The sequence below is a fragment of the Heteronotia binoei genome, chromosome 11 (genome assembly GCF_032191835.1).
Source record: "Heteronotia binoei isolate CCM8104 ecotype False Entrance Well chromosome 11, APGP_CSIRO_Hbin_v1, whole genome shotgun sequence".
Classification (NCBI taxonomy): domain Eukaryota; kingdom Metazoa; phylum Chordata; class Lepidosauria; order Squamata; family Gekkonidae; genus Heteronotia; species Heteronotia binoei.
The window spans coordinates 34,511,760-34,539,054 of NC_083233.1; the positions used below are offsets into that span (position 1 = coordinate 34,511,760).

The 27,295-nt window shown below is 40.8% G+C and overlaps 1 protein-coding gene across 2 annotated transcripts in view; it reads left to right on the forward strand.

Annotated features, from left to right (window-relative positions):
• Positions 1-2,021: 2,021 nt before the first annotated feature.
• The window catches only part of CUL4B (cullin 4B), a 32,761-nt gene continuing 7,487 nt past the window's right edge, over positions 2,022-27,295 (forward strand). The window contains exons 1-14 of one of the 2 annotated variants that reach the window (XM_060249732.1): positions 2,022-2,178; positions 2,972-3,505; positions 6,763-6,878; positions 13,376-13,479; positions 15,091-15,160; positions 16,765-16,838; positions 17,769-17,931; positions 18,024-18,113; positions 18,346-18,428; positions 18,991-19,058; positions 20,317-20,435; positions 22,316-22,508; positions 24,540-24,644; positions 25,660-25,770. In XM_060249732.1, the coding sequence (XP_060105715.1) occupies positions 2,121-2,178; positions 2,972-3,505; positions 6,763-6,878; positions 13,376-13,479; positions 15,091-15,160; positions 16,765-16,838; positions 17,769-17,931; positions 18,024-18,113; positions 18,346-18,428; positions 18,991-19,058; positions 20,317-20,435; positions 22,316-22,508; positions 24,540-24,644; positions 25,660-25,770 (1,888 nt within the window). In that variant the 5' untranslated portion in view covers positions 2,022-2,120. Of the gene's footprint in view, positions 2,179-2,971; positions 3,506-6,762; positions 6,879-13,375; positions 13,495-15,090; positions 15,161-16,764; positions 16,839-17,768; positions 17,932-18,023; positions 18,114-18,345; positions 18,429-18,990; positions 19,059-20,316; positions 20,436-22,315; positions 22,509-24,539; positions 24,645-25,659; positions 25,771-27,295 lie in introns of both variants that reach the window. The other variant, XM_060249733.1, reaches the window with a different exon arrangement.

Genomic DNA, 27,295 nt, shown 5'->3' on the forward strand with positions numbered 1-27,295 from the left:
TACTTTCTTTTATCCATTTTAACCAGACTGCTCAGCAATTTAATCGAATGCCCACGAGTTCTTGTATTGTGAGAAAGGGAGAAAAGAACTTCTTTCTCTACTTTCTCCATCCCATGCATAATCTTGTAAACTTCTATCATGTCATCCCACAGTCGACATTTCTCCAAGCTAAAGAGCCCCAAGCGTTTTAACCTTTCTTCATAGGGAAAGTGTCCCAACCCTTTAATCATTCTAGTTGCCCTTTTCTGCACTTTTTCCAATGCTATAATATCCTTTTTGAGGTGTGCTGACCAGAATTGTACAGTATTCCAAATAAGACCGCACCATCGATTTATACAGGGGCATTATGATACTGGCTGATTTGTTTTCAATTCCCTTCCTAATAATTCCCAGCATGGCGTTGGCCCTTTTTATTGCAATCGCACACTGTCTTGACATTTTCAGTGAGTTATCTACCACGACCCCAAAATCTCTCTCTTGGTCAGTCTCTGCCAGTTCACACCCCATCAACTTGTATTTGTAGCTGGGATTCTTGGCCCCAATGTGCATTACTTTGCACTTGGCCATAATGAACCTCATCTGCCACGTTGATGCCCACTCACCCAGCCTCAACAGATCCCTTTGGAGTGCTTCACAATCCTCTCTGGTTCTCACCACCCTGAACAATTTAGTGTCATCTGCGAACTTGGCTTAAGAAGTGTCATCTGCACCTGCTTAAGAAGTTACAAACCTTAGTTCTGCAAAGCTGTTTGTGTGGAAGATTTTCACCAAGTTACCAGGACAAGGGCAAAACAGAACAGAAATCTATAATCCTTCAAAGAATTTGCCTAACAACATAATCTCTAGTATAAAAGGTATGTCACAACACTGACGTAAGAGGGGTGTAACTGCGAACAATTATACTGCTGCTTTTTCAACACAAAGTTCACAAGAATACAGCAATTAATCAACAGAAATTCAGAGGAATAAAATGTTTAGATAGGTCATAAAAAACAGAATACTTAGTACAAAAAAGAATCTAGTGACTATTTAAGAATTGGGGGGGGGGGACTATTTATTATTGTTTTCATTTATACTGCAGCTCTCTCCCCAATGAAGACCTGAAGCAGCTTACTTTGGTCACTCCTCACAACAAATCTGTGAGATGGGAAAGGCTGAGGGTGTGTGACCAGCTCAAGGTCACCAAGCAAACTTCCATGGCTTAGTGGGGATTTGAATCCAGGTCTTCCATGTCTCACACTACACATACAACCTTTTAAAGAGAATGTTATAGTAGTATAATTTTTAAAAAATGAGCAATCAAACTGGAAATGATGCTGACCCTTGTTTCAAAATAATGCAGATTTCACATGCATTGGCAGAACCTTCAGGAGTAGGTATTCCAGATGTGTGTAAACAAAAAATAAAATCCCAGACAAGTAACTTTGTGAGTCTGTTGCACATAAAAGAAAACTGTCATTGTAGGTACTATAGATCAAACCAATTTATTATTGCAGAACCTTGCTTCATTAGTTGTTTAGATATATAAAGGAAAAAATGTAAATCAAAGCTGCAGACTTATGGAACCTAACTTTAAAGTTGTTCCATTAAACTCACTAAGACTTACGTTTGTGCAAATCAGTACAGTGCTTAGGCTTAACTATTAATGGAAATTTAAGTACGCTTGAGGCTGCATAGGTTCACACATCACCAAATTTCTGAAGGCGATGCTGAGATGCAAAATGAAACAAACCAAAGCATTCCCCTCCCCGTTTCCCTCAACCCATTCGTGGCCAAGGGAAAAAAGGGGAGAACACGCCTCCTAAGCCGGCCCCTGAAATGGGCAGGGAGAAGACAAGGGAGAGAAGCTGCATTCGAGAGAGACCAACCTCCCATTTCCTCCAAGCTTTTACTCCCCCCCACCCAACCCCGGGAAACCCGCCCGGCGCAATCCGATGGGGCTCAACCCCCGTCGTGCCACGGAAAAAAGACAGGCCACCCGAAAAATCCGTTACGGGGCCAAGCAAGGCTCAGCGCACCAGCCCCTCCTGCCTCGGAGAAAAGTGCGGTGGCCCCGCCTCTTTCCATAAGGAAGCTTCAAGCGCCGGAGCGCGAGGGTTTTCCAACGGCCCAGCCATCCCATGGCTGGGCGCGCGAGAGGCCAGCAGCAGCAGCCACCCGGCAACATGATCACTTCCGGTAGGTCAGAGGACAGAGGAAGGCGGGTGCGGTGCTAGGTAGCGCGGGGGGGGGGGGGCGGTAGGCCGAGGCGGGGGGGAGGGATGAGAGAAAAGGCCGAGGCGTAAGAAGCAGGTCCGACCACCTCCCTGCCAGAGCCGGGCCAGCCTCGTTCATCTGGTTGAGTCCCACAGGGGAGAACGTGAGGTCGGATCTGAAGCGCCCGGCAATGCTTCCGGGCGGGGCGGCCTCCCGACATGCCTAGCGACCGGATGCACCGCCATCTTTAGCCTCCCTGCCTCTCAGCCCTAGTATTGACAATAACAAGCCGCGATCCCAGGCCGGCCTCCCTCTCCCCCCCTCCCTCTCCTGGGAACGAAAGAGGAGGAGGAAGTGGAGGGGAAGTGAGAGAAGGAGAAGGGAGCTCGACTCCCCTCTCCCCCCTCAGGAGAGAGGTGGCCTCGGGCAGGGGGACGAGAGTGAGAAAGAGGGACCCTGCCCGCTTCTTGGAGCGGAGAAGGGGGCAGAGCCGAGAAGGAGGCCTGCCAGAATCGGCAACGGGGAGAGGTGCCTGCTTCCTTGGGGCAGGCAGAACTCTCTGAGAGAAGACACCAACCAGAGGGGGAGGACAGACAAGAAGCACTTCCCTCCTGAACGAGGGGGACCCGCTTGGCAAGGAGGCACAAGCTTTGGTTCCCGCCGGCGAGATACAGCTCTTCAGTTACCAATTCGGTCTCTTTCTGCGTGTCTGTCACACCAGCAGGATTTGATGCCCTTCAGCCTGCTCACCTCTGTGTGTTCATGTTTCCCACAGGTTTCTCTTCCCCCAACCCCTCAGCAGCAGCGGCTCAGGAGGTCAGACCTGCCACTGATGGTAGCAGCAGTAGCTCCTCCTCATCCTCCTCCAAGAAGAGAAAATTAAATAGTACTAGTAACAGCAGTGAGAGAGAAGAAGTGGACGCCATCTCCTCCTGCTCTTCCCTTCTTTCCAAAACTCACTCTTCTTCCTCCACATCCTCTGTCAACACCACCGCTTCTACTTCCTCCTGTACCTCCTCAGGGGTTGCCTCTTCCAACCATCATCTGCAGAAGAAGTTGCGCTTTGAGGACTCATTGGATTTTATTGGACTTGATGTGAAGATGGCTGAAGAGTCTTCCTCTTCATCACCTGCTGCCTCTTCTCAGCAGCAGCACCAGCAGCAACTCAAAAATAAAAGCCTTCTAATTTCCTCAGTAGCTGTGGGACATCACGCAAATGGCCTGACCAAAGCTGCCTCCTCCACTGTCTCCAGTTTTGCCAACAGTAAACCTGGTTCAGCCAAGAAGTTAGTGATCAAGAACTTTAAAGGTAACAGACAGATGTTGTTTCTTATCTCTGATATCTCTTTGTGAGGTTGGGATGGCCACTGTGTTGTAAAAATCTCTGGAAGAATTCAGTACTCTCCTGTAAAGTCCCGTGTCAGCAAAAACTGGGTCACCTATTGTGTCCTCACTATGTCCCAGTGAAGCACTTTATTTTCCCCACAGGAAAAAAAGGCAGTACTCAGAAAATCCACAGATGTGGGGTTAAACCTGTTCCCTCTAACTGCTGAGCCTGTAAGCTGACTTGGGAATGGACATGTTGTGTCCCGTCATCTGCTTCGTAGATTGCAGCCTATTTTGGACCTTGTCCAAGATAATTTAATAGGACAGTTAACTTTCTCCTGCTATATAGTTCCACCCCTTCATTTCCAAATATGTCTCTGTTCAGTTTCTTGGTGTGGTGCTAGTGCAAGAACACTATAGTGCAGTGGAATCTTAAGCGTTTAAAAGAGTGGCAGTGTTTGGAACTGGCTCTTTTCTAAATAGATATAAATTGAAGCTTGAGATAACTTATGTATATGTATCCCATGGTTTCTCAGAAAAGTTTGAGAGAGGCAACTCCCATGGTCAGTCATTTGGAGAATCTTATATACAGTTATGTTCAGCCTTCTGCTACTGCCTGTGAAAATAAATGGATTTGAGCAGTACTGCAATAATAAGTAGAACTCTGCTTCCCCTCGAATTATTTATTTATTTTTCTACCACCCATAACCAAAGCTCTGTGGGCAGTTTAAAACAAGTAATCACATACGAGAATTGACATCCCATATCAGAATTTTTTTTGTTTAGCCCAAAACAGTATTTTGTATATTGTTTATTTCTTGAATTGTATTAGGATAGTAAGACAATATGCAATTAGCCTGAGCAATATAATGGGAATTGATGACAGTTTGATGGGTTTTTTGCAATGGAGTACCTCATCTTATCTGCTGGGGGAAGATCCTGTTCTTCTTTGACATTACAGGGTAAAGCCAGTGTGGTGTAGTAAGTGTTGAACTAAGCTCTGAGTTGACCCATGTTCAAATTCGTATTCTGCCATAAAGCTCACTATGTGACCTTGGACCAGTCACTTTCAGGGAAGGGACTGTGGCTTAATGGAAGAGCCTCTGCTTTGCACGCAGAAGGCTCCAGGTTCAGCCCCTGGCATCTCCAGTTAAAAGTATCAGACAGTAGTGATGTAAAAGACCTCTACCTGAGACTGGCAAAATGCTGCCAGTCTGACTAGGCAATAGTGACCTTGATGGACTGATAGTCTGATTCCATATAAGGCAACTTCATATGTGTCCATGTCTAACCTACATCACCAGCTTGTTAGAATATAATGGAGAAAGAAGAATAATCTGCAACAAAGCTCCATTAAAAACATGGTAAATTTTTACAACTTATGCCTCCATTAGAGAAAATCCCATATTTATATATATTAAAGTGGCAGTTTCTGAAGTGAGACAAGGACTAGATTGGAAAATGTTGACTCTAATGTTTGGCACTGATTAAGGGACTAGGACTTATTCCTAGAATTGGCGCAGGTGATTATATGCAGATAGGGACAGGCATCGAAGGTGCATAGAATGAGAACTGGACAAACTTAATAAATCCTGGCTGAGCCATCTGTCATGCTGCCAGGTGACATTAGGTATGAAGATAGAAATTCTTGAACAAACTGAATCTTTGAATAGAGTCCTGGCATATAAAAGTACTGCAGACTGTTCTGTGGCAAACACCAGTACCTACATGTATAAGGGACAGATAGGTAAAACCACACAGAGCAGTACATGTTCACTTGTAAGACAGGTATGAAGGTAGTTTCTCTTTCAAGGGAACACATTGCTGTGTATTGTGTAGAAAAATCTTTTGGTTCTTATCCCCATCCCCAAGAAACTTATTGTTTACCTTTGATCATTATTTGGGCATGTTCCTTTTAACATGTACTTTCTGGGCCTAAATAGGGCCATGCATATGTATATTCTGGGTTTATGCCTTATTTATGTCTCTCTTCTCTGCCCTTCCTTTATGCATGCTTCTGGTAAAAACTGAAAAGTGCAGAAGTGCTTGAGGATAGGAATACTTACATGAGTGTGCATGTTCGTTTTGGACCATATCGGTGGCTGCAGAACCATAACACCACCTGGTACAATATAAACTGTATGGTTTTATAAACTGTATTGGACGTTAGACAGGTCACATGAAGAGAATACATAATGTCTGGAGATCTGCATTTTATCTATTGCGTGTATCCATAAGTGTAGTTAGAATTTCATATAGGTAACTGTAAGACTCATTGTGGACACTTTCATAAAACTGTCAGTAGAAAATGATAAAAATATTTATAGCCTACTAGGAAAGCAAACTTTACTTTCTTCCTTTGAACAGTTTACTAAGAGAAAAATGTTTTCCATCCTAATATGATTCTGAAATTTGGTGAACCTCATTAGAAAGGAAGTTTCCAGAGCTTGTAGCATTTCGTGAGGACAGTTCCTTGCACGTTTAAAAGTGTTTTTAAAAAATATTTAGCCAGGAAAGGTTGTGCAATTTTGAGGGTGGAGTTAGAAAGTAGCCCACAACAACATTCTCCTGTTTCGCAGGTCAGCCAAGTCCTTGCAAAGGAATAGTCACAGCTAATGGCATAACCCCACAGAGTTCTGTATCCTTTTATTGTGGGTGAATCTAGAACAGGGGTGGCCAAACATGTGGCTCTTTCACACAAATTATGTGACTCTCAAAGACCCCATCACCAAGCTTGGAGAAGGCATTTGTCTCTTTAAATCGCTTCTCCAAGCCAGCAGGTGGCTTGGAGAATGCATTTAAAGTTGCTTTCTTTCCACCTCTCCCTCCCTCTTCCCTCCCCCCATCTATTTTCATTCCTTCTTAACTTGCACCTCTCAAACATCTGACATTTATTCTATGTTGCTCTTACATTAAGCAAGGATGGCCACCCCGATCTAGAAGTTACTGATCTGACAGGGGTATTTTTGGACAGAGATCTGTGACTTCAGGAAATAATTTGTTCTTTATTTACCAGCAAATAGGAAGAACCCACAGTTATACATACGTACCAATATATTTGCTTGGTAAAAACAGGTGTGTAATGTCACTCTTAGAGACATGTAGACATAAACACAAATTGTTCCTAGGTGGAGTTTGACATGCAAGTAATTCTAGGGGGTCACTGTTGAAAGTTCTCTATTTGGACTTCCAATTCTTTGCAGCAATCAAAAGATTCTGATTTTTTTAAATATCTTTCAGACAAACCTAAACTGCCTGAAAATTATACAGATGAAACCTGGCAAAAACTGAAGGAAGCTGTAGAAGCAATTCAAAACAGTACTTCAATTAAATACAATTTAGAAGAACTCTATCAGGTAAGCTTTCAAATATTATAGCCTTCAGAGTGACAGGTGGAGCAGTCCTGTTTTAGGGCTTGTCCTCTGTGGGGGGTACTTTCAGCTCCTCATTTGGGTTGGATGGTGAGTGTAGTTGCAGACCTGTAATACATCTCTAGATGAGGAGCAGGCTCTGGTTGATTAGAGAGCCTATTCACACAGCTCAATTTTGGACTTGTTTTCTATCCCAGTTGTCTGTCTTTTCCACTTCCCTTCCCCTAAAGGACCCAATAAGAATGTTCAGATTGTGAATTAATTATCTAAGCAGCTGGCTGAGAGCCCAGTCTTTTGACATAATCATGATGGCTTATATATGGAAATCTTTCAAATAATTTTTGATGGCTAAGGTTCTAGCTCTGGATTGGGAGATACCTGGAGATTTTGGGGGTGGAGCATGAGGAGTATGGTGTCTGGGGAGGGACCTCAGCAGGATTTAATGGCATAAAATCCACCCTTCACAGCAGCCATTTTCTCCAGAGAAACTGATATTGGTTGCCTGGAGATCATTTGTAACAGGGAGATCGCCAGGAGCTACTTGGAGATTGACAACCATAGTGGTGACTCTTTAAAATTGTGGCCAGTCTTCATTACTTTAGCTCTGAGAAGCTGGGGGCAGAGAAAAAAATTCTTCAGACAGGGTATTCCTGGTCTGCCCTGAAAATACCTGAACATAATGGAGACACTTGGTAGGGAACTGAGAACTCTGCTCACCTTTGTTTGGCCTATGGCTATTTACATTTGCTTTGAGGCCAAGTTATCTGGCAGTGACCTAAATCTGAATCATGGGATGGTAAAAGGTAGACACTCCTAGATAGAAGGTTTTTTGGAGTAACAGCTCGGAAAGCTCAAGTCAAAGCAAAGGAATGATTTACTCTGGCCTTACTAGTGTGTTGTAGTGGTTAGGAGCATGGACTGTAATCTGGGAGAACTGGGTTTGATTCCCCACTCCTCCACATGTACCTGCTGGTATGACCTTGAGTCAGTCACAAGTTCTTTCAGAGCTGTTCTCTCAGGAGCACACTTGAAATAGCTCTCTAAGCTCCACCTACCTCATACAGGTGCCAGTTGTGGGGAGAGGAAAGGAAAGGAGATTGTAAGCTGCTCTGAGTCTCCAAGTGGAGGACAGGGTACAAATCCAGTCTCCATCTCCTCCTCCTCTTCCTGCTTCCTTCAATTTCTTTCTTGGTATCACCTGTTCCACTTTTCGTCTTCTATATCCCTTCTCCAGCTTCTTGTTTCCATCACTTATTTTTATCATCATGCTTAACATATTTGTAACCTAGCTTTTAAACAAAATTCTCTAAGGTGGTTCAAAGTCCATGATAAATTGTGCTATAATAATTAATATTAGCATAAAGTAAAACTACACAATATTATGTATGAGATCTTGCTGTGTGTAATTGCACCAGATGATACAAAACAGTGTCACTCAAAAAACATATCTCTGAAATTCTGTGGTCTTCAGATTGCAGTTTTTACATCTTTTTCTTCCATACCAATGTGTGTATAATATGTTTAACCAATTATGCTATGCTTTATACATTTGTTGCAAGAAAGCTTATGCCTCCAGTTTGGTGTAGTGGTTAAGTGTGTGGACTCTTATCTGGGAGAACCAGGTTTGATTCCCCACTCCTCCACTTGCACCTGCTGGAATGGCCTTGGGTCAGCCATAGCTCTGGCAGAGGTTGTCCTTGAAAGGGCAGCTGATGTGAGAGCCCCCTCCAGCCCCACCCACCTCACAGGGTGTCTGTTGTGGGGGAGGAAGGTAAAGGAGATTGTGAGCCGCTCTGAGACTCTTTGGAGTGGAGGGCGGGATATAAATCCAATATCATCATCTTCTCCATAAAGCTGTTATAGCTCTAAGGTGCAACAAGACTGCTCTTGCTTTTGCTGCAATAGAATAACATGGCTGTCTGTCCAGCACACTTTGTATATTTATAATTTTTCTTTTAAAAATTAAAAATAAGTGGAGATCAATTTGCTACTCTATTTATGTATGCAAAGTTAAAGGTAGGCATGATTTAAAAAAAATAGGAAAGTTACTGAAATTGGAATCCAAATTACAGTGTTAATTGCCAATGGGTCATAGTCTTTATTTACTGGTATGGGGCTTTTTTCCATTTGTGATCTTTGTCTATACCAAGTAAAACAAAAAAACATGTTTGAAATACTAAGTATCAATCTTGAATATTCAAGCTTCTTGGATTTGCTCAGCATTAGCATAAAGAATACTTAGGAAATCAAAGAACAATTTTGATGTAGTGCATTTGTAATTCCTAGCCCCAAGATATTAATTTATAACTTTAGTGTTGGTGTCCTTTAACTTTCCATTTTTGGAGTTGAACTGATGATTTGTTGTTATCAACATTAGTGGACTTAAATATTTTAATTTCGCTCTCATCCACCTGAGAACTTACAGGTTTCCCTTGCCTTAAAGGGCCCTCAGAAAACTAAACATGGAATTAATTTAATGAAACAGATCCATGATGTTATAGCACAGGCGTGGCCAACGGTAGCTCTCCAGATGTTTTTTCACTACAGCTCCCATCAGCCCCAGCCAGCATGGCCAATGGCTAGGGCTGATGGGAGTTGTAGGAAAAAACATCTGGAGAGCTACCGTTGGCCACCCCTGTTACTGCAGGCTCATGCTGTCTTGAGTGACTGGTCTAACAATGCTTCTTTTTTGTGTTTTGATGTTGTATATATTTGCTCGAACAGCAGCCCTGAACCATTTTTAGCTTGGTATTAAATTTTATGTTCTTTGTATTTGACCAAAAGAACACTATAAAAATACTGCATGGTTTTGAGCTCATTTATTTTTTTAATCTATTCCTGTAGTTAAACATACAGTTGGGAACAGTTTGGGAATGAGTTGGGAAAGGTTTCCTGAGAATTGATCTAATCCACAGACCCGTATTTAAGATTTTATAATTGAATTAAGCATATGTCTGAGGAGTTGCTTTTCATCTTTGCATTGTTTTTACTCTTGAGGACATTGTATGAAGATTTTTGATTCAGTTTCTATGCAGTGTGTTGCAAATGTTTTTTGAAGGACAGACTTATCCAGGGCCTTCTGACTTTAGGATATTTCCATAGCACCTGTGGTTCAAATGTAGCTGTGTGAGATTTCAGGGTATGGATTTTGAAAATGATTAATAGGAAATTCTTGTATTTAAAGGAGCTTGTTGCTTATGTGATATAACAGAACTGGAATTATTTCTTAAATTAGTATTGTTATAGGAAGCAGTGTAATTCATTTCCTAAAATAGAACAAAGGTTGGACAAAAAAAATCAAAGCTTTATTGCTGTTTCAGTGTTCAAATTTCAAATGAGGCCTAGGTATTGTGCATTTTATTCTACTGTTGTAGTCCTGGTTAAAGTTTGCATAAAACACAGAGCTTGCTTTTCATCATGTGGCTATGATTCCCCAGTTTTGAACATGTCTGTCTGTTATGGCTCCTGTTTAAGATAAAGACCAGATTCTGCAGTCCCCAGATTGGATGTTGGTGGAACCTTAATCAGGGTAGACCATGGCTCTGAGACTTTACTTTGCTGCCCAAGCTTTGCAGCCAAAGAGATACTCTTAAACTCTTGTCTTTTTCTTTCTTTGGAGTCCCTTCAGAAAAAAATTAAAAATTAAATTTAATTAAATTTTCGCTCTGGAAAAAGTGATGAGAAATAGAATGGTGAGTGCCATATACAAACGTCTCATGGTTGCTGCCCACAGTCTCCTCTCCACTTAAAACCCAATTCTAAGGGAGTAGCTAGTAACTTTAATTTATTGTGCATATTTGCTCATATGCAGCAATTACAGTAGACTAGGTTTTGGAGCATTACTCCTTTGGCATGCTGCTTACCAAAAGAATGTTTGGCATTGTCATGGAAACGACATGTACTTCAGAGTAAACGGCATTTATTCATTCAACTCATTCGAACATCTAGGGATCAGCTGCCCTTATGTGCATTCTCTGGAAGTCCATCAACCTCTTATGGACAAGGCTTTATGGACCCCCTGTGAACAAAACTAAAACTGTGCTGGTATGACAGATTCTAAAAGCTGAGTGGTGGTTGTTTCTATTGAGACTATTTGTTTGAATCTAAAAATAAACACCTTGGGTTAAAAATAGTCATATAAATTGCTGGTGATGTGAATGCTAAATAAACCAGTTCTGCTTAAGAGCAGCTGCCTGGTAAATGAATCTAGCTAGTTCCAAATGTGCCTCTTTGGGCACCATTATCTAAACCGCAACAGAAAGGTTCTTTTCTTCCACACACCTCAAAAATTATTCTTGTCCTGTTTTGAACAGCAGTAAGTTTGTTATCATGCTACTCCCTGTACCAGTGAAAAATAGATAAATCATGATGAAAAAGCAGCAGGCATTTTGAATCTCTCACTTTTGTCATTCTTATTATATAGCTTTGAGGCACAGCTGTTTGTTCCAGCCTGCTTTCTCCCAGCCCATGTGCTCAGTCCCCCCTCTCAGATGGGTCTGCACAGTACTTTTGAGAACTCTGTTAAGTCATTCTTATTATAAGTAAGTTGATTGTATGGTGTCTTTTAAGGTACATGCTGCTTGATATAAGAACTGAACGAACGTTAACTTCAAATTAAAAAAAGGTAGTTCCGTGCCCCTCCCAAACTGAATTTCAGCAGTTAAAAGCATAATTGGATTAATGGAAGCAAATGCAGTTCTATGTACTTAGACTTTTCTTAGTGTTTTCTGTAGTGCACTTCAAGTATTCAAAGCCCTATACAGGCATTCTCGGTAGATCATTATTATCTCTGTATTGCAGATGAGGTTGATAAATTGTGAATGAGGTAAAAATTAAATTAGGGGCTTTGTGGCTAATCTTCTTAGCTTCTGTACTGAGCCTGTACTGTACCTTGGTAGCTTGTAGTTGTCATGCAAGAGTTAAGTGGTGCCAGTTGTGCTTGAACTACAATCTCCAGGAAATCCATGCTAGACAAAGCATAGAGTTGGGTTGGAAGTACCAGCATTTCTGGTCTGAATAGCCCTCATTTCCTAATCTTGGGATTTTTTTTGTTATTCTCCCTTTCTACGTGCTTCATGTCGGTATTGCCGTAGGGTTATTCAATGTTTCTCTCTGTTCCACACTTTTGTGCCCAGTGAGGGAAAGGGGCTTCAGGCTGTTCTAATTCTTGATCTTTTAACTTATCTGAATCAATCCAAAATACTATAGTTGGTATCCTATTTAAATGTATAACATTGAGCAGATGGTAGCCAGATACCACAAGTGATTTGAAACAGCATCTGCTTTTTAAAGCACCCAGTTTGCAAGACATCATGAAAGAATTTGGGAACGATGCTGAGTGAGTCTGCCTCTTGGGTACATTTGGAACAATCTTTAGTCTTGATTGGATAGGGCAAGACCCCTTCGGGGAAAAAACCACTGAGCTCTAGGGGAGTCTGTATGGAAGCTCACATCTTCAACCAGTGTCATCCCCACATCAGCTCTTCCTGGGACTCTATAGGAGGAGCTCCTAGCAATTGCTTTTTGCTGATTGTAGCTTCAAAGTGACAATGTAGCTGATTGATACAAATTTCCAGAATCCTTCCTGTGTCCACGTATAATAAGGTCTCTGTACCATGGAATGGATCAACTAATTGAAGACCATCACATGTGACAGAGTAATGACTGCTAACTGAGCTGGGTTAGAAAAGCCATTGCTAAAGGAAGGATTATACATCTGGCATTTTTCCACCCTTCATGTTTTCTTCTTCCTGTTGTACCCATGCAGAACATGTGCTATAGACCAATATGCATTATTTCCAGAGGATGGCAGTATCATTAGAAATATTTTTCTGGTGTCCTAGTTAAGTCTCTTTGAGTTATTGAGAAAGCTGTCTCGCCCTCATAAACTATGTCCCCTGCAGCTGAAAAGGAGAATGAAGCAAATGCTGGTAGGAGAACATCAGTGAATTTGTTCTATTGCTGTGGTTCTTCTTTGAACACAAATCACCTTGAACAAAAAGGAATACAACTTGTAAACCATACTCTTTGCCATAGAAAGCAAACCATGTGTATTTCTCCAAGCAAACCTATATGATCATTGATTTTCATAGTTGATTATGTGTTTAGAATCTTCAGAATTATCCCCAATGACAAATGATGTGCTGTATAGTTGGAAATGATGTTGTTCACTACTGCCTTGTGTTGAATTTGTATTTTTAGAGGTGATGATGTAAAAGCTAATTGTTGAATTAAAAATGCTAGCTGTTCTAATAGAGAGACCCAGGTGTTCCAAAAATATCTAGGAAGAAATATTTTAGACTTTCGTTCTTCTTTAAAATATCACATAAATAAGCAGATTTATATTAGAGATGTGATTCCAAAATCACACACATGGATCAAAGCCAGTTGTGCTGTGCATATGTTTTAAAATTTGGACACCCCAACCCCCCCCCCAAAAAAAAAAAAAATCTATGTCTCTGACTCTCTTTTTGTTCTTTTAGGCTGTTGAAAATCTCTGCTCCTACAAGATTTCTGCAAATTTGTACAAACAATTAAGACAGATTTGTGAAGACCACATCAAAGCACAGATTCATCAGTTCAGAGAATATCCTTTTGATTAGTAAATCATTAATGTGACAGAAACAAATTTTACCTTTTTTTCTCCAGCTTTGGAGTCCTGTAAACAGCATTCTGATAATATAATAGATTAGGAAGCAGTCAGCATCATTATTTGTGCCAACACTGTGTAATGAAGCTGTGGCTCTTTGCAAAGTAACAGTGCAGGAGCCTACTCATTGCATGCTAGTTTGGAAGGAACAGAAGTAGTAGTACAGACATTTGAACAGGAGTTGGTGACAGAAGGAATTATTAGGGTTTGTAGAATCTTTCAGGCTCAAGTGCCGTGTTCTACTGGAGAAAGTTTTCCTTTCAGACGTTTCGTTCTCAGCTGCGGAGAACATCCTCAGTGGCGTTGTAGCTGGAGCAGGCGCTCTGACCTTCTTGGCTGCTGTGCATTGAGGATGTTCTCCGCAGCTGAGAACAAAACGTCTGGAAGGAAAACTTTCTCCAGTAGAACACGGCACTTGAGCCCGAAAGATTCTACAAACCCTAATGATGTTACCAGCTGTGAAAACCTGAAATCTTTGAGAAGGAATGATATTAAATTTAATTCTCATAGAGTGTTTTAACAAGAGAAGTATCTTATGTTCTGTGGTGATACTTATTTATATAGAAGCTTATTTATAAGCTTGTATATAATAAGCTTATTTATAACCCTGAAATTAAAAATGGGGTTCTAATCATAACTAAGCTTTTATATTCCCTCAGGAAAATTTCACTCCATATCCACTGCAGATTTTGACATATTCTGTGTTTATACTTGAATTTTAGAGGCTGGAAGTTTTTATTGTGGGGAATGGTGCAGAAGTAGTAGTCAAGTTTTTAAATAGGTCTTTATATTTCCTAAAGAATCTCTTGAACTGTTGCTGTTCTTCTGATGACTACAGTCTAGAGATATACGCATGTCACATTTTTTTTCTTCCCTTGCTCTAAGTTGTTCCTTTATCAGTCCCTTAGAGGGTTTTTTGCTTGCTTGTTTTAAGCTTAAGGGGGCAATTTGATGTCTAGAACTTTGGAAAGGAAAGTGTCAGAAAAATCTTGGGTGCGTGCAAGACTCTGTGCATACTTGTGACATCACCAGGTCACAAAACAAGTTGTGGATGTTGATAATGAACTTGATCATCTGACTTGAAAGGCTGATTTATAATGTAGCTGTACTCTCTTGTATTACATTGGGGATCAGGTATCACTTTGGGTGTCTGTGCTTTTAGCTTACTTTAGGTGGACAATTGGGCTTAGGAGCCATATCCAAAATTAAAACATACAAACACTTTAAAATTTAACTTGGATTTTAGAGTTTTTTCAAAATTAAGAATGGTATAGAACAATGCTCCCTTTAAGTTGCAGAGCCTTGTGAGCAAAAATTCTACTTTGTGAGCTACTGGCATTAAAGTTATGAGCTACTGCATAAATTAGTGTGCTCTGGGGCCATTTTTCCTGAGCTAAGACAAAAATAGGCGAGCTGGAGGCTAAAAATCTATGAGCTAGCTCAGACTAACTCAGTTTAGAGGTAACACTAGTATAGAACTGTGGTGTCATTAACCTTTTGGTTTTATTCATCATAATTTGTTAACAACATTCTTAACTGCTTCCTCATGGATTCATTGGACAGTGTTCTTTTTCTCAAGAAAATAGACAAATGTTGGCAAGACCATTGCAGACAGATGGTAAGGTTTATTTTCAGCTGAAAGACTACAAAGGCCACTACCTTCAGCTCCCTAAAAAGTTGCCTAGAAAGTCCTGAATCCTAAAACAGTTTTTCAGGAAGTGCAGGTAGATGTGGGGAAGGAGGATTGGCAATGTTCACACCTGAGTGAATACAAATACACTCTTCACCCCTCCAGGATGCTCTTTTCCCTCCCCCCCCCATCTACAAGGTGGCCACAGTCCGAAATAGGGGACTGTGAAATTTCATCATTCTTTTTAGATTTACTGTATTAGTATTGATTATGCATTTTATCCCATGGCCTTGATGGTTTTATTAAATTGTGTACATCACCCAGAGTCCTGTAGTAGCAGGGATTGGGCGATCCATAAATGTGCAACAGGATCTTTGGATCTGACCCTCTGTGTGTGTGTGTGTGTGTGTGTCCACAATGCCTGAAAATAATTTTTGTCTTATAAATAACCTACAAGCGGATATTGTCTTGTAGTCAAGTCAAAATTTTGTTGTGTATAGCCATTGGCCATTACAAAACAGAACACAAATACCAAAATTCCCAGATAACATCTTAAAAGATATTAAAATCAGTCACTCAATCTGATATTTATACAAACATAACCTTTTTGCTAGTTGTGAGGTCAGAAATAGTTAATCATATTTAGAATATAATTTTTTTCTTTCTTCTTTTCTGGATTCTGGCAATTTTGTCTGATTTGCACCTCTGGAAGACTATTTCTTAGTTTACGCTTAGCTCATTGTGTTGTGTCATTACATTATATACAAGGAGATATCCTTCCTTGTATGCAGTTTATTTCTATTTCCTATTTGTTCCATCACCGAGCCTTGGGTTGGATAATAACAATATAAAGAGCTGCACGATAAAAACCCATCAAGCCCTTACCTGGATCGCCCAGCCCAGACAAGCCCAATCTCGTCAGCTCTCAGAAGCTAAACAGGATTGACTCTGACAAGTACTTGTATGGGAGACCTCCTTGGAATACCAGAGGGGGGAGCAGGTTTTATTCAGCCACTTCCCTGAATATCCTCCAGACCCTCAGTAGGGGTCAGTCACCAGAGATCTCCATGACTTCCAGGTACACACTCACACATATGTGCCCACACACACACACATAAAAAACAAAACAAAAACCTAATAAAAACCCATCAAGGTACTGCATATAAAATGAATTCAAAAAACCCTCAGCAGTTAAAACCATATTTAATGAATATTAGCCAAAATGAGAAAGGCTATTGGAGGTACTCTGGCCCAGATTTTGGGAGTATCTGGGCAGAGTTTCATAGTAGTAGTTACCAGTGAGTTGATTTATTTTGGTTGTTGAAGCTTGGCACATGGGAAGACCAATAATGAAAAACGCACTTCATTAATGATAAAGTGGTTGCTAAGGTCTGCTAGGATGTTGGACTTTATAACCTGGCTATTGTAAGCATGCACATTTGAATGTATGTTCCATTGAAACAGATAGCATTTCTTTCCCAGTAAACATGTGTAGGATTAGGGCACAAAAATAAGCTCTTACGTGCCTATATATGATAGACATAGTGCTTAATTTAATGCAGAGCTGATAGCTTGTTTCTTTCTTATTATAGATAATGATTAGAAGTATCTTTTTGTTCCTGGATCGAACCTATGTACTTCAAAATTCAATGCTGCCATCAATTTGGTAAGAATGGAAAATAGTAGTATTGATATTTTTAGACTTCTGAATGCTCTGTCAAATATATAGATTAGTAGTTTTTTTTCACTTACGTCTTGACTAATGGATGCACATTTCTCTGTGAACGGAGAAACTTTCTTGCATGGTTAGTTTTCGTATGCTTATTTTAGGTTACATAATAGTTAAGAGATCAAATAGTGTTCAGTTTTAATTAATGCCCAGTAATGCATATTGAGAATCAACAGGGCCTCCTGAGCTAATTAAGTAGTTTTCAGCATTTTCAAATACTAATTTAGACTGAAATACTTATTTTTTTCCTAAGCTTTTGTCTTCTGTTTGAAAGAGTACCCAGTGTGTTGTGTTTACTAACATTTCCATACATATAATTATACATAATTCGTATGCATAAATGTACTCAAGTGTTACTGTGTGGATATAAATCTCAGGTTTTATAATAATTCATAACTAACATGGTGCTCTTGAGTGTTCTAACATGTGTTTGCTATGTACATCTGTTTAGTCCATATGAAATCTGACAGGATCTTATAATAAGTAACAGTTACCGATTGGTGGTCAGACATGAAGAATTTCTGAACTCTATATGTGAGGTGTAAATATCTTGCTTGCCCACCTTTACCTTTTTCTCTCTGGATACAATTTAGAGACAAATAGCAGAGGGCCAGATGAAAATAGTATTCCTCTAAGACAACCATTACTTTGTTAGAGGGTTCATGCCATAGGTACCTGAAAAACTATAAGTCATTCTCACATACAATGTTCAGAAAATAGTGTCCAGCCAAGTCTGACAGCTTTTATTTAGGTGGCTACCCACTTGGAATAAAATGAACATATGCCAAGGTTTCTGGTATAATTCTAACTAAGCCTGTGGACTCTGCTTCATTTTGGTGTGTTTAAAGATTGTTGCTTTTTCTTCAGGGATATGGGGCTAGAGTTGTTCAGGACTCATATAATTAGTGATCAAAAAGTTCAGAACAAGACCATTGATGGCATTCTTCTGTTGATTGAAAGAGAAAGAAATGGTGAGGCTATTGACAGGAGCTTGCTCCGCAGCCTTCTGAGCATGCTTTCAGATTTGCAGGTAAGTAAGGCACAGTTCATTATTTAAGCCTGTATAAAAGTAACTATAGGAGCCTCTTTCAAAAACAATTTACTTCTGTTTGTCCCCTCCAGATTTATCAGGATTCTTTTGAGCATAGATTTTTGGAAGAGACTAATCGGCTGTATGCAGCAGAAGGACAGAGGCTAATGCAAGAAAGAGAGGTATTTTGTTGCTCTGTTGCTTATGGTGGCTATGAGATTGTATACCTCCTAACTTTCAAGAGTGAAATGGTACATCCCATGATATTTTCTGTCTCACTGATAATGGCTTACAGGAAACATAGTATTAGTGGTATGAGTTGTATGTCCAATCTTCAGATTTGGTTCTCAAGAAAGGCATGTCATATGCAGCCATTGGATAGTTCCACTGTCTTTGTTTAACCCATTCTGTCAGGTTCCAGAATATCTTCATCATGTCAACAAACGTTTGGAGGAAGAGCAAGACAGGATTATCACATATTTGGATCAAAGCACCCAGTAAGTATGCAGTAACCGTAGGTGTAAATCCCAATAACTGTTTTTTGCTGGTGTGTGGAGTTAGGTACTAAATGTGAAAAACCAAGTAAACTATAATTCCATCATTTGCTACCTTTGTCTCTTCCTTTGAATTCTCACACATAGCAACTGAGAATGTAAACTTTTCAAGACGTGGCCTTGTCACTCCATTCCAACCCCTCACTCCCCCTTAATCTGTAAGTGCCCACATATGTCAGTGGAGTTAATACTAAATTAATTGTATTTAGCTCAAAGTGTGCTTGAAAGTAACTTCTTATCTATGGAGAAGAGTTAAAATGCTTTCTTTCAAGGCCTGAAAAGAGCCACAGTGTTGCATGTGTTCATTTGTCAGGTGCTTTTTGATCTGCCTTTTAAAGAAGGAGGGGGCACACACAAAATGAGTCATGCTTTAAAAAAAAACATGACACTGTTATAATAGCTGGGATGTTACCGTGTGAAGCGTAGCTACTCATAGTGTTCCAGTTGATTTGAAAATGGTTAATGGTGAGCCAAAGAAATGTAATTCTAAACATTTTTCCTATAGGAAACCACTAATTGCTACTGTAGAAAAACAGCTACTAGGTGAACATTTAACAGCCATTCTACAGAAAGGTAATCTATCTTTCTTTATAGAAATCTTTCTGTTTACTGCTTCTTCGGGGCTTTCAGTTCCTGTGCTGAAAGGAAATGACACGGTCAGGTGCTGCTTCTTTCTTAACACCCTTTGCTATCCAGTTCATGAAACAGCACTGAATGGTTATCAGGAGGGGGCCACAAATCCCATTCTCCCTGCCTGAGGTAAGGAGTCACAGCAGTGTCTTCAGATGTATTTTTGGAGTAAAAATGAATGATGCTAAAAGAAAAGCAAATATGGATAAGAGCTTGTATGTAATGATAATGTAACATGAACCGGCAAGATGTACAGTAAAAGCTTGGTTGTCTGGAGCGTGAATATCCAGAAAAGGTGCTTAACCAGCATTGCTCAGAAGGCAAGCTCCCCCAGCCACCATTTCTATACGTCTGTGGTTGCCCCCCTTTCCAGCTGGGCAGCTTGATGCTTCTACCTGTTAGAGGGCTTCTCGCAGCCAGCACTGTTAGCTGACAAAATCTTTAGGTACCTCCTTCGCCCTCAGTCTGTCTCAATTTATCGGGAGTGAGCTCTGCTGGAAGCCACTTGTCAGTTGATCCTTTTGTCTGCTTGCTGTGTAGGATATCTCTGACTGAGGGGGGAGGAGAATAGTTTGGCCAGGGCTGGGGGCTGTTGCCATGGCATTCCCAAGGGAATGGGAGTTTCCTCCATGTAGTGATGGAGCAGGAAAGTAAGCTTGAATATCTGGTGCATTTGATTAACTGGCAACCCCCATTCTTCTTGAGTGCTGGATAACAAAGCTTACACTGTGCTGTTTTGTGGCAAAGTGGTTTCCAAGCATTTGGGGGGCAGGTGAGTCAGATAAACTGCTGTGTTCTGCAAAGCATAAACACTTCCTTGCCTTATATTGAGCAATAAATCACATTTTTGTGATCATAAGGTAATGTGCTGTTCAAATCAAGGTGGAGAAACTTGCATAAACCTAGTACTCCTGCTAAAGGAATATTCATGTAGGATTACCTGAGTACATTAAGTAACCACATGTTAAGGGAGCTGGTTTTCAGCAACCTTTGTCCATAAAAGAAATTGGCAACTACAACAGAAACAGTGTACATTTGCCATTTTCTCCCTTTGTTTGGTTCTGGCAATCTTCTTGTACTCAAAACTAATGAAAGAAATGGTCTGTTGTCTTATGAACTGAAACTTAACATTTGTTCTTGTTGAACAAACATGCATTGATTTGGAATAATTGTAATGTGCTTTAATTTTGAAAACTTGCAGGTTTAAACCATCTTCTGGATGAAAACCGAATTCAAGATCTGTCTCTGCTGTATCAGCTATTCAGTAGAGTGAAAGGTGGCGTGCAGGTTCTCTTGCAGCACTGGATCGAATATATAAAGGTACAGGCATGTGACTAACTTGTTCTGTCAGCTTAGAATCAGGTCCTACATTTATTGGGGTAAGGAAAGAATCCTGCAGCGTGGACAGTTAAGACTGTTACTGCTCTTTATTATTTGGACCACCAGTATGAGTCCCGTTGTAATCTTTGTCTAATGGGATACTGTACCTTTTAATTAGGAAAGAAACATTCCCTGCCTATGAGGTCCAGGGATGGAAAAGTTTCTGCTTGAGGCTCAGAAACTGCTGCATGTCAAAGTAAATAGTACTGGACTAGGAAAACAGATAGTCCAGCTTTCTTTAAGCCATCTTTGCATATCCATAATGCACTTGTACATTTCACAAGTGTTCTCACTTACAGTCAGTGTGGAATACCACGTAAAATTGCTCTGGAGCTCTTAACTCTCTTGGAATCTTTGAGTTGTCAAGGATCCTGTTGAGTCACCAGAGGGTACATTTTTTTTCCCCTATAGATGCTGTTATGCAGATGGTTGTAATAATATTATTACGTAAATGTGTTCTGAGGTGCTCTGTTTAAGGTCCTACAAGAAACTTGGTTTTGCCGCAAGATAATTAACAAGCATAACCTTTTCACAGAATCTAGGAGCCCTGTGGCACAGAGTGGTAAGCTGCAGTACTGCAGTCCAAGCTCTGCTCACAACCTAAGTTCGATCCTGGCAGAAGCTGGGTAGCTGGCTCAAGGTTGACTCAGCCTTCCATCCTTCCAAGGTCGGTAAAATGAGTACCCAGATTGCTGAGCAGGCCTGTAGCTAGAGGGTTTCCAGGGAGTTCCAAGCCCCTCTAGTTGAACCCCTGTTCCACCTTTATGGCCCCTCTTATCAGCTGATTGGAGGGGCCATTTATTTATTTACTAATTAAAGTGTTGGTTTTAACTTTAATTTTAGGCCCAAGGCATTCTGTAGGTCTTACTACTGTGTGAACATTCTACCCTACCCAAAGCTTCTCTGTTTGCCAATTTTTAATATGTCAGTATTGATGCTACTGTTCAGTAAAAGGCAGCCAAATGAAACCTGCCTTGCTGTGTCAGACCTGAGAAGCTGGTTAAAAGAAATATCGGTCTGAAGCAATGGAACCAAGTTACACACTTCAGCATAATAATTAGGGCCCCCACAAAAACATGTGACCTACTAAACAAAAATCCTGGCTATGGGCCCCACCAAATGAAAAATTCTGGCTACAGGCCAGTTGCTGGGGGTAAAGTGTAGATGACTGGGGAAGGCAATGGCAAACCACCCTGTAACAAAAAGTCTGTCATGAAAGCATCTTGATGAGCTGTCACCCCAGAGTCGGAAACACTTGGCACTTGCGCAGGGGACCACCTTTACTTTTTTTTTCCCTCAGAATAGAGCACTCTTCATCAGATCCATGTGAAAGGTCCTCACTAAGTATATATTTATATATGACTGCCTAGTGAAAATCATTCAGGGACAAAGCAGGCTCCATTTGAAGAAAGCTAATGCTAGAATAAAAACCATGCTAGTCTAACAAGTAGGAGAGGAGACATGGCTCAGTGATAGAGATAGATCCTAGGTTCGGTCCCCGGCTGGCATCTTTAGTTAAAAGGATCAGGTAGTAAGTGGTACAAAAAACCTTTGCCTGAAACTTTCAAGAGTGGCTACCAGATTAAACAATATTTTCCTTGATAGGCCAGTGGTCTGACTCAGCATAAGGTAACTTCATGTGTGTTCAAGTCACAAGAATCCTGTTTATAGTAAGATAAAGTATAACTGCTGTTCAAATAACGTCTGTGGACTTTCTTCCTCCGAGTTACAGATTGGATGCCTACCAATCAAGTGTAACTTAAACTGGTTTGTCCTTGGCAGCCAGCAGGCCTGTCTGATATGAGGTTTTTATTTTACAGGCATTTGGTAGCACCATTGTAATTAATCCAGAAAAAGACAAAACCATGGTCCAAGAACTGCTAGATTTTAAGGATAAAGTTGATCATATCATTGATATTTGCTTTCTGAAGAATGAGAAGTTTGTCAATGCCATGAAAGAAGCTTTTGAAACTTTCATCAACAAAAGACCAAACAAACCTGCTGAGCTCATAGGTATGTTTTTCTTTATGCCATGACTTTCATTCTAGGATGTCAACAAGAACCATTAGTTGTTAGTGAAGAAAATTATATGACTTGCTAGCTCTATAACAGATGTGCTGCTGGTGCATTCCCTGTATGAAGAATGCTGATCATACTGTTTGAGGTTTCCTTTGTTCAACCTACAAGCATCTTAGCTTCATGTTAATAAAACTGAGATAAGTATATGATGGAAAATGTTAAGCTTACCAGATTGCAAACCTTTGACACAAAGGTATGGTTTAAAACTTAATGAATACTTAATCTTGTGTTATGATTTCTCAGTCAAAGCAGTGCTGTCAAAATCATGGGCTGTCCTTGGATTTCAGAATATCCAGCAGTTGCTGGAGCTTGGGAAGGGGGGGGGGGGGAAGCTTTCAGTCACTAACTTGATAGGCAGTAAATTCTCCAGCTACTAAATCTGTTTTTCCCTGGTGGAACTTCCCTGTTCAATTTCTGTAGCACTATCTTTACTGTTCAGAGAGTGTTGGTTTATTTGGTTAACTTAGAATATTTAGGCATACAAACATCCATTAGTATAACTAAGTTTTATTCAGAATGTAAGCTTTTGTATGAATAAAACTTAGTTGGTCTTAAAGGTGCGCTTGTCTACTGCTTTGTTCTATTGCTTCAGACCAACATAGCTGCCTACTGGGAGCCATTAGTATAGGACATTTCCCAGAAGAACTAATAAAAAAAAGCAATTGACAGTGGAATCCTAAAACAGACAACACATACATACAACAGCATAAGTATCAATGAAGTATCATTTGGCATAAAAATCCTTCAAGAAGAACAATTCGGCAACTCATAATGACCAGTAAAAGACACTAAAGCATTATAACAGTAAATATGAATTTTAAGTTTCAGTGTTAAGGTGATAAAGCTGTTAAGGAAGGTCAGCTAAAACATGGCAGCAAAAAAAGACTGAGTAAAAAAATGTTTTCACTTGGTGCTGAAATTTAAGAGATTCAATGCTAAGCAAATGGGAGGGAGAGCACTGGAGCAGAAAGGTCCCATCTCTTTTGACCATCCACCATGTCACTCTCAAAATAGGCTGCTACCTAATAATGATTCAACTGTCCACCCGGTTCATTTTTGCAGACTGCATTAGCTTGGGGGGCAGGGGCAGCAGTGTCTTGTTTGCACTAATATCTAACAAGGCAAAACATTTGCTTTAGCTAAAAGTTTTTACGAAATTTAGAGAAGCCAATCTTTTGCAGGGGTTTAGCGTTAAACTTAAAAGGCAGCAGCAGGAGACAAAATCAGAAATGACTGCCTTTTGGCAAGGGATGAGCTTCATATGGGGAAATATGAAGATAATTTCAAGATAATGCTTCCAGGTCCCCCATGGTCACCTGTAGTGAGGTGGAATTGCCAGATCCAGGTTGGGAAACTCCTGGAAATTTGGGGATGCAGCCTGAGAACAGGGACTTCAGTGAGGTACAGTACCACAGAGTCCACCCTCCAAAGCATCAGTTTTCTGCAGGAGAACTAATCTCTTCAGACTGGAGATGAACTGTAATTCCATGGGATCCCCAGTTCCCACCTGAAGGCTGGCATCCCTGTTTCACGATGTCTTTAGGAATGATTTTATCACAAAACACACAGATCAGTTAACCTTGCTCATAAATACTAACAGATCCCTTTTAGCTGACTTTAGTTCAGTTTAGTTTCTCCAAGGGGCTTGGTACCTTTGGCTTAATTTGAAATGGAATTGGGGCCAGGCTCCAATCAGACTTGATAAAGACTTCAGCTGTACTTGGTGAGCAAATGAGCAGGCTGGACAGAGAAGCATTTTTGTTAATTCCTGTGATCTGAGTGTTAGGTTCAGTGTGTTTCTCTTCTGCAAAGATGTCTGCGTTGTCCAAGCCAGAATTTAACATTGCCTGTGGGGCATTTCTTGTTGATTATAAGCAGTAGAAGCCTGACAGGGCCTGCTGTCGAATAAAGTGAAGACATGCATGTTCACATCCCATCACTCCCTTTCTTCTGTTTTTCTTTCAGCTAAGTATGTAGACTCAAAGCTTCGTGCAGGCAACAAAGAGGCTACTGATGAAGAGCTAGAAAAGATGCTGGATAAAATTATGATTATATTTAGGTTCATATACGGTAAGACCTGGAAATTTCTCAATTACTGAGCAGCTACACAAGCAACCTTGAAAGTAGGTTCAGTATAAGTTTTAAAGAATTCACAATTGTGTAGCTGCTGTCCTCTGTAGATTATTTCTTTTTTTAGTTGCGGTCTCAAATACTAGAGTGAAGTCCTAATACAGGGTAGTAGAAAAGAGCAAGAGTCCAATAGCACTTTAAAGACAAAATTTGTGGCAGGGTATGAGCTTTTGTAAGTCACTGCTCACTTCAGATACTCATATCCTGCCACAAATTTTATTAATCTTTAAGGTGCATCTGGACTCTTGCTCTTTTCTGCTACTACAGACAGACTAACATGACTATCCATCTTGATACAATATAGGGTAAATAATCAAGTATGTTCATTTGTCTGAACACATTTGAACACTTCCATACACATAGCTAGTGAAGTGTAAAGACTTGGAAAAGTGACTCCCCCCCTTATTTTTGAAATTAATAACCCCTCACCTTGTAAGTGCATGGATACTATCTGCCATCTTCTCAAGTTAGCTACGGGCAACCTTCTTGCCTGCATGGCAAGCTCTAAGTCCCCTCCTCCTCCACCAGTTTGGTGTAGTAGTTTAGTGCACAGACTCTTATCTGGGAGAACCAGGTTTGATTCCCTACTCCTGCACTTACAGCTGCTGGAATGGCCTTGGGTTCGCCATAGCTATCACAGGAGTTGTCCTTGAAGGGGCAGCTGCTGTGAGAGCCCTCTCAGCCCCACCCACCTCACAGGGTGTCTATTGTCGGGGGAGAAGATATAGGAGATTGTAAGCCGCTCTGAGTCGCTGATTCAGAGAGAAGGGCAGGGTATAAATCTGCAGTCTTTTTCTTCTCTTTCTTTGGGTTGGCAAATGGGTTTATGGGCATGCATACTAAATTATTCCCCTCAGGAGGTCCAGGAGCCACTAGATGCTAATTTCTGAGTGAGGGGGCTACAGTTAAATTCCACTGAGGCTTTTGAAAAAAGTGAGTTTTCTGTCTTCTACAGGCAAGGATGTTTTTGAGGCCTTTTACAAAAAAGATCTAGCTAAGCGACTATTAGTGGGCAAAAGTGCATCAGTAGATGCTGAGAAATCCATGCTTTCCAAACTCAAACACGGTAAGGTTTCCTTTTGTTTTCTAAATTCTTTTTGTTCAAGTTGTCTCTGTGTTTCCCTCATTTGATAAATGCTGCGTGCATGCATGTACATGCAAAGAAGCCGTTAGATCAGGGATGTCAAACTCATTGGTTATGAGGGCCAGATCTAACATAAACGAGGCCTTGTTGGGTTGAGCCATGAGTGTCATAAAATGCAATGCCAGGTAGCGGAAATATAAACTTTATAAAGGACACAGACAAACACAATTTAAAAAATTTTAAAAACTTAAAACAGGGGTGTCAAACATGTGGGCCACTGGCCAAATTGGCTCGCCCAGGGCTTCAGTCAGGCCCGCGGGGCTCTCTTCTCCCCGCTCCTGTCGTCACCCTGTGAAACTCCAAGGCTGCAATGACGTTCCCAGCTCCTTCTGCCTTCTCTTTGCAGAGGCTAAACTGGAAGCAGAGTTGCAAAGAAAATGCAGAATGGATTTTCTTTCGGGCTTCTGGGCAAAGCAGACATGAACAGAAAATCCACTCCACATTTTCCTTGCAACTTTGTCTATTTGTTTCAATGGAGAGAAACTCTGCTTAACTTCCCAGTGTTCCTATGGCCAGCTGAAGCTTCCTGGTGTTGTTGCAAATCAAGCATTGATGCTTTAAGCCAGCTTTGTCTCTTAATGGAGTGAGAACTAGTGCCTAGAGAGTACTCTAACTTGGGAACCCACAGCCAAAGGGGGATATTACACTGGAGAGCCATTGCTAATTTGAGTAGACCTGGGGGGTAGGGGGAGGGGAAAAGCTTGCAATGCCTTGCCATTTCATGCTTTCCCAGGCTGAGAGCATTTTTTAAAGGTTCTGCTGTGATCCTTGTGCTTTTTCTTGATGTTTTATTTTTAAAATTGCACTGCAAAATTTCACTATCCCCCCTTTCTGTTTTAAACAAAATATTGCAAGAGTTTTAAGCATATTTGTATTTTTAGTTTAAAATGATATATTTAATTGTGTTGGCCTGTGTCCTCTATAAAGTCTATATCTCTGCTATCTGGCATTACATTTTAGGACATGAATGGCTCGGCCCCACAAAGTCCCATTTATGTGAGATCCAGCCCTCCTAACAAATGAATGTGACACCCCTGATTAAAATAAAACATGCTTAAAACATTAGCACTCGTTGGTCTTAAAGGTGCTTTCTTTGTATCTCTCCCATGGGATCCAGGGAACTGGGCAAAGGAAGCTCTGGCTCTTTCCTTCCTTCTCCAGGGGAGTAGGAGGGGGAGGAGCCTCAGCTAATAGAAGGAAGAGATGTTTGGCTCAGTAGCTCTGCTGTGCAATTGAGAGAGCTTGGCAAAGCAAGCTCTTCCTCCCCAAGGAAGGAGCCTCAGCCAATGAAGAAAATAGTTCTGTAACTCCTGTGCTATTGAGCAAGCCTGGCAAAACAAGCTGAGACACAGAAGGAAGCAAGAAAGAGGAAGAAGAAAGCAGATGACAGCCAGTCACGTGGCGGGGTGGAGGGGGATTGCTTACCTGAAGCACCTTGCTATGCATA